The sequence below is a fragment of the Panthera uncia genome, chromosome C2 (assembly GCF_023721935.1).
Source record: "Panthera uncia isolate 11264 chromosome C2, Puncia_PCG_1.0, whole genome shotgun sequence".
Lineage (NCBI taxonomy): Eukaryota > Metazoa > Chordata > Mammalia > Carnivora > Felidae > Panthera > Panthera uncia.
The window spans coordinates 64,782,531-64,790,312 of NC_064810.1; the positions used below are offsets into that span (position 1 = coordinate 64,782,531).

The window sequence follows — 7,782 nt, forward strand, 5'->3', positions numbered from 1 at the left end:
GAATATAAAACTGCTCTCAGATCTCTCATTTGTACTACACAGAAAATTACTCACAGCACGTTAAAGGGTTGTTTCTCCTAGAACGAGCTGTATTTTAAACAGAAATCAAAGCTTTAATCAGCAATACATAATGTATAGATTCAACATATGTTCGCCTGACTATGTGCAAAATATCATGTTAGGTGCAGGGTAGCCAAAGGTGTTACAAAGAGGAATAAATCATGGTCTTGGCTTTCAAGAAGCGCAGTCTGATAGAAAGATTTAAATGTCCGTGTTTTGTCACACAGAATGTGAAGATGCCATGGGGAATGAGATGGGGGTGGGAAGTATCGATACTCAGAGGGAGAACTAATAATGAAAGCAAGGTCAGGTATCAGCAAGGTACCTGCCGGTGACTGCAATCGCATGACCTGACCAACTCCATCTGCAAGGACAGCCCTAAGGATAATTTTTTGGAGGACTGGCTATGCCCACAGTGAAGGATTCAAAATGGCAGGGATGCCTTCTGGGTGCCCCTAATGCCCTGTGTTTCAAAAGGGGCCTGAGGGCCAAAGATGGTCACCCTGAGATCTTCATGACCAGAAGACACATAAGTCAGGCCAGTGGAACCTGGGTTTTGTGTAACGGATACCATCAGGTGGCATCTAGCAGATTGGATCATTAGTAATTTAATCAAAATTAAATGAAATTAATTCTATGATTTTGAAATGTTCAAATCTCATCTATTAACATGTTTTAATTCCATTAAAACTCTTGCCATAAGGGAATGAGGTATGAATAAAGCCTCTCTACATCCATGACTTGTGTTTGAGTGAATCATACCCAAAACTTGGATGTCATTGGCACTCACTGCTGAGAAGTGGGGTGGGGGTAGTTGCCAGGCTCAGGTAGGGGGTCCTGAAACTTGATGTGAAGATTTAAGTCATCCTCATGAACTGCTCATTGGCCAGGGAGCCCATGGAGGGCTGGCTCAGTCAGTTTCCTGACGCTCAGCACTATTTCTCCCTTTTCTTTCTTTGTCCTTCAGAAAGATATTACAGTGAAATAAAATGGAAATGGGATTATATAAAAGGCAATGGAGAAAATAAATCAAGTTGAGTCACAAAGTGAGCTGCTGTGGGGGAAGTGCTGAGTTTCTGTTGTGGGGAGGACATGTTCTTCTATGGGGCTCAAGGAATCGAGAGAGGCACTGTGTTTTCAGAGCTGTCCAGGGGGCAGTGAAAGATTAATAATAATAGTATCTATCATTTATTGAGCTCTTCCCATGGGCCAGGAGTGGTTGAAAACTCTTTTTTAAAAATGTTTTTTATTTATTTTTGAGAGAGAGAGAGAGAGAGTGTGTGTGTGTGCACGTGTGCGCAAGCAGGGGAGGGGCAGAGAGAGAGGGGGACAGAGGACCCGAAACAGGCTCTGTGCTGATAGCAGAGAGCCAGATGAGGGGTTTGAACCCACGAACCTGTGAGATCATGACCTGAGCTGAAGTCAGACCCTCAAACCACTGTTCAGCCCCGGCTGAACATTCTCATCATGCACTAACTCTTTTGAAACTCTGAACAGTTCTGAGAGGATATTATCATCATCCTCACTTTATGTATGAGGGGACCCAGGCTTGGAAAGGTTAAATGAGGTTCAGGGTCAGCTAGGAAGGGATTGAGTCAGAATTCAAACCCTGTTCAGTCGTATTCTGAAGTTCATTTTCTTAACTATTAGCAAGAAACTAGAGATCAAGAACTGTTTACGTCTCAGTGTTCTCTTTTATTATTTTTTTAATGTTTATTTATTTTTGAGAGAGTGCGACAGAGCATGAGTGGGGGAGGGCCAGCGAGAGGGAGACACAGAATCAGAAGCAGGATCCAGGCTCTGAGCTGTCAGCACAGAGCCCCATGTGGGGCTCAAACCACAAACGGTGAAAACATGACCTGAGCCTAAGTTGGACGCCCAACCAACTGAGCCACCAAGGCACCCTCCAGTGTTCTCTTTTAAAAACATTTCTATCAGGGGCACTTGGGTAGCTCAGTCTGAGAGATGACTCTTGATTTCAGCTCAGGTCATGATCCCACAGTTGGTGGGATGGAGCCCCTCATAGAACTCCAAGATGGCAGTGTGGGTGGAACCTGTTTGGGATTCTCTCTCTCCTCTCTACCCTTCCCCCCGCTCTCTCTCTCTCTTAAAAACAAAACAAAACCAAAAATAAAAAAACTCATTTCTATCAATGTAATATGTGCATATAATCAAAAAGCAACACTTCCCTATCCAACTCTGCCCATTCCCGGACCCATTTCTCAGAAGCAACCACTTGAATGCTTTCCTAGTGGTAAAATGAGTAAAGTTTACCTTTAAAGATCACATATTTCTTTAAAAGTTTCTTCTCCTCTGCCAGCAATCAGTAAACTAGGCCTCTCTGTCCTGAAAATCAACAGGCAGTCTCTTGCCACTCAGGGCTTGCCCTGTTCTTTGAAATAGGCCTGTCCACACCCCTCATAGCCAGATTCTCTGTTTCTCCAGGCTGAAAACCAGTTACTAGGATAGTTGGTTCTAAGAACCTCCTTTAGTGTCCTGTGTAGGTATTCTGTACCTGTGGAAGTAACGTCCTACTTTTGCCATCTAACAGAGACAAATGAGGCTAATGGTGGGAAATCGAGGGCAGTCTGGGGACACTTCGAGGCAGCTGGAACCACTTAAAGGACACCGCGGATGTTGCCATCTGTCTTAGGGGCCAGCTCTGCTTCCAGTCAGAGTGAGAAAGGTCAGTGGAAGGCAGCAGGATGCCTTGACTCAAATCTTGAAAAAAACCCAAGAGGGCACTCAAAAGAAAAAATAAAGCTGGATAAAATGTCTCCTCATAATTTCCCTTGCAGAGAGTTGGGGAGAAAACTGGTACTGCTAAATCAATTGAAAAATCAGACCAAGAAATGGGAGAAACAGTGGTTGTATTCCATATGATCTGGGGAAAACTGAATGAGGGAGACTCAGTAGAGTTGGAAAAGTGACCCCAAGACAAATAAAAAGTAGAGAAATGATAAGGGCCATGATTTTATGTCAACAGAGGTCTCCTTGGAGTTCAAGATTCTTTGCAGAAATTACCTTGTTAATTCCTGTGGTTCCCTTTTCACATCTATTTTGTTTGTGACAGGGTGTATCCCAAGGACATGTGGTTACCAACCTTGCATACCAAAACAAGAGCAATCCAGACATCAGAATACCGGGAAGCACAGAAGTGTGTGCTGGTCAGAGAGCAGGACACGTCTCTCCCTGTCACCTAGGAAGGACACAGAGTCAGGACTGAGGGAATCCACAATTACCAGGAACACACAGGAGATCTTTGTGAACATCCTGCAGTGTGACTTCTATGATTTCCCCCTTAATATGTAAAAACTCTAACATTTAGGTGACTCCATTAGAATCCAAATGCAAGTTGACTATGGGTTAAAGGAGAAGACGATAAAGTCTGGCTGACATGTGGATACTTGGTAGTGGTGGGGTTTACTCCCCAGTTAAGTGCTTTGCTACCACAGTGACTCAAACTAGTGTATCAGCAAAATTACAAAGGATTTCATATCATGTTCCTGCTATTTGTTAACAGTTGAAACTGTAAATATTAAATCTGCAATGTCAAGAGTCCGCTGTATTCTTCACCCCTTGTGAGGCCGGAGACATATAATACTTCCTGTTGACTGAACACTATGTACTAGGCACAGTTGAGCCCTTTACCTGCATTGTTTCACTTAATCTTCACCACAGCCCTATGAAATAGGAAGTAATATCATAACCATTTTGCCTATGAGGCAATAGAGCCTTAGCGAGGTTAAATGACTTTCCCAAGGTCACATGGCTGGTAGGTGGGATTTGAATGAGGGCTCACTGACTCCACAGACCATCTCAAAATCCTGCCTTTACTTCTCAACAATTAGGGGAAGGTAACTTCCTGTAGCTGAAAGTCTCACTACTGATAATGTGGACGTGAAAACAGAGATAACTGCCAGGCAGTTCCAGTGTGCCAACATCTCAGTAGATGCCATTGGAAGACACGTGGAGCAGGAGCAGTGGGAGGCAGCACACACTGCAGACGAGGGGCAGGGCATTCACAGCAGCCACGGATCCTAATTCTCCCTCCTTTTGGGTCATTTAACTGCTTGTTAATGTTAACTGCTTGGGAGGATGACCCCAGTGTACCCACAGAAGCCAGTCCTCCCAGCTCAGGAACTAGATTCTCCAGGGATTGGGCCCCTCACCGTCATACTGACACCGAGAATCTGGAGGCACTGGATGGGATCAGTCAGCACCCACGTCACAAGCAGGATCACGTCTGCTATCACCAGGGCTGCCACCAACCCCAGTAGCTGCAGGTCTTTGATTATCTGCAAAAGAGTCAAGGTCATAATTTTCCTTTGCTTGCTGGCTATAGGACACAGGGACTGGAGTACCCTATGTGCTCTGAGCTAAAGGCTCCGGGGTCAGCCCTCCCAGGGGGCTTCCTATCCAGCCATTAAAGATGAAACACACACTAAAGATGCGCTATGGTATTATGTCCATATCACCTTCACCATTAAACATCTTCATTTGTTTATTTTTTCCATATCCTGCCTTTCCCACAATGGATTAAGGGGTCTTATAAAATGAACATACTATTATTTCTATATTTGTTGATATGAGCGTATAGAGAGATATGGACGTTTTCACATAAAACTGTAAACAGCCACTAACCTGGAGGACACGATTAAAAGATAAGGGTGGTGGAAGAGAGATTACTATCATTTTCTTTATATGTATATGAATCATTTGACTTCATACAAAGAGGATGTGTTACTTTTGTAACTAGAGAAGTAAAATTAATAAAGTATATATACTGTAACAAGATGAAAAATTGAAAAAATATCAGGGAAAAGAGAAAATATGGAGACTTAGGATGAAAGGTCAGGTGAGGAGAGTACACAGCCTTCATGAATTGGGGCAGAAATATGGATCTGAGTTTTTGACAGCCAATGAAAAGAAGGAAGTACAACCATTTACATGATTCATGGTGTTTGTAAGATAAAAACCAGTTGCTTCATCAAACTGCTCAAAACCAGTGATAAAAAAATCTTCAAATCAACCAGCAGAAAAGACACAGTATGTGTAGAGGAAGAAAGATAAGGATGGCATCAGATTTCTTATCAGATACAAGGCCAAGTGAGAAGACAGTGGAGTGAAAACTTCAAAGTACTGAAAGAAGAAAAGAAAGCCTCAACCTATCATTCTATATCCAGCAAAAGCAGCCTTCTGAAACAAAGGGGGAAATAAAGACTTTTTCAGACAAACAAAAGTTGAAAGAATTCAGCATTAGCACACCCGCATGAGAATGTTAATATTCTTACAGCAAAAGGAAGATGATACCAGATGAAAATATGGATCTATATAAGGAAATATGACCTTCATGGAAAAGTATGTGTTAATTTTAATTATTTAAATATCTTTAAAATATAACTGTTCAAACCAAAATTAGTAACAACTGTGTGGGGCTTATAACATATGTAGAAGTAAAAACAACACAAAGATCAGGAGAGGGAGAAATGGAAGCATGCTATTGAGAGACACTCACACTATATGTGAATGCCAATTATGGCATTTTGCACAAACTCTTCCAAAACTGAAGAGGAGGGCAAACTTCCTAATTCATACTATAAGGCTGGTATTACCCTACACCAAAGCCAGAAAAGTATTTTATAAAAAATAAAGCTACAGAACAACACCCCTTAAGAACATGAGTATAGGGGCGCCTGGGTGGCTCAGTTGGTTAAGTGTTGGACTCTTGGTTTCAACTCCAGTCATGGTTTCACAGTTTGTGAGTTCAAGCCCTGTATTGGGCTGGAGCCTGCTTGGAATTCTCTCTCTTTTTCTCTCTGGCCCTCCCCTACTCTCTCTCTCTCTCAAAATAAATAAACTTTCAAAAAAAATTTTGAAAAGAAAAAAAAGAACATGAGTACACACATTATAAACAAAATTTTATGAAGAGGAGGACAACAATATAAGAAGAGGATTATGTATCATGACCAAGTGGAGTTTGTCTCAGGAATACAGGATTGGTTTGAGATCCTAAAATCATTTAATGTAATTCACCATACTAACAAACTAAACAAATTTGAAAAAAATATGATCAGTAGACACAGAAAAAGCATTTGACAGAACCCAACATAAATTCTTTATTAAAACCCTTTATTAAAACCCAGAAAAATGTGAATAGAAGGAAACTTCCCCAACTAGATAAAGGAAATCTACATCTATAGCTAACATACTTAGTTTTGAAATACTGAATGCTTTCCCCATAAGGTCAAGAAAAATTCAAGGTTGTCTGTGCTCTGCATTTCTTTTTTTTAAAATTTTTATTTATTTTGAGAGAGAGGGAGAGGAAGAGCATGAGTGGGGAAGGTGCAGAGAGAGAGGGACACAGAGAATCCCAAGCCGGCTCTAGGCTGTCAGTGCAGAGCCCGAGGTGGGCCAAAATCAAGAGTCAGACACTTAATCAACTGAGCCACACAGGCACCCTAGCACTCAGCACCTCTATTGAACATTGTACTGGTATTTCTAGACAGTGCCATCATACAGAAGATGGAAAGAAACTGTGTTTATTCATAGATGATATGATCATCTATCTATGTTGAAAATCTGTAGGATCTACAAAAAAGCTAATGGGAGCAATACATAGCTTAGGAAGGTTGGAGCAAAGAAGATCAGCATATGAAAATCAATTGTATTTCTATATATTAGCAACAAAAAATCAGGAAGTGAAATAAAAAACAATAACACATATAATAGCAAAAAAAGTACTTAGGAGTAAATCCTACAGAAGGTATGAAAGACCTTCACTGAAAACTATAAAAAATTATTGATAAAAATTAGAAAAGACCTTAATAAATGAAGAAATATATTGTGTTCATGGGTTAAAAAACACAACATTGTTAAGAAGTTAGTTCTCCACAATTTGTTCTATAGATTCAATACATCTCAGTCAAAATCCCAGCAGAAATTGGCAGAAACTGGCAAACCAAGTGAAAAATTCATATGGAAATTCAAAGGACCTAGATTTGAATAAACATATTAATATGCAAAAAAATTAACTTTGATTCATATTCACACCATATTCCAAAATTAACTCAAGATGGATCATATGCCTAAATGTAAAAACTAAAACTCTAAAACTTCTAGAAGTAAACACAGGAGAAACTTTTTGAGGCCTTGGGTTAGGCAAACATTTCTTAGATCTGATACCAAAACATGATCCATAAAAGAACAAATTGGTAAATTGGATATCATCAAAATTAGAAATGTCTTTTCTTTGAAAGATACTCTTAAGTGAATGAAAAAAAGGACACAAAAAATTGGAAGAAAATCTTTGCAAAGCATATGTATTTGCTGACAGAATTGTATCCAGAATATAAAAAGAACTCTCAAAACTCAATAATAAAAGGATGCCTGGGTAGCTCAGTCGGTTGAGAGTCTGACTTCAGCTCAGGCACAGACCTCTTGGTTCAGTTTGTGGGTTTGAGCCCTCGGCATTGGGCTCTCTGCTGTCAGCACAGAGCCCGCTTCGCATCCTCTGTCCCCCTCTCTCCCTGCCCCTCCCCAGTTTGCACGCGCCTGCATTCTCGCTCTTAAAAATAAACATTAAAAAAAACCCCTCACGGGGCGCCTGGATGGCGCAGTCGGTTAAGCGTCCGACTTCAGCCAGGTCACGATCTCGCGGTCCGTGAGTTCGAGCCCCGCGTCAGGCTCTGGGCTGATGGCTCGGAGCCTGGAGCCTGTTTC

The 7,782-nt window shown here is 41.2% G+C and overlaps 1 protein-coding gene across 1 annotated transcript in view; it reads right to left on the minus strand.

The window, feature by feature from the left end:
- GPR156 (G protein-coupled receptor 156) overlaps nt 1–7,782 on the minus strand; it is a 144,555-nt gene that overhangs the window by 13,288 nt on the left and 123,485 nt on the right. The window contains exons 6-7 of the mRNA XM_049629177.1: nt 4,233–4,399; nt 3,164–3,259 (exon numbers count right to left, since the gene is read on the minus strand). Of these exons, the coding sequence (XP_049485134.1) occupies nt 3,164–3,259; nt 4,233–4,399 (263 nt within the window). The remainder of the gene's footprint in view (nt 1–3,163; nt 3,260–4,232; nt 4,400–7,782) is intronic.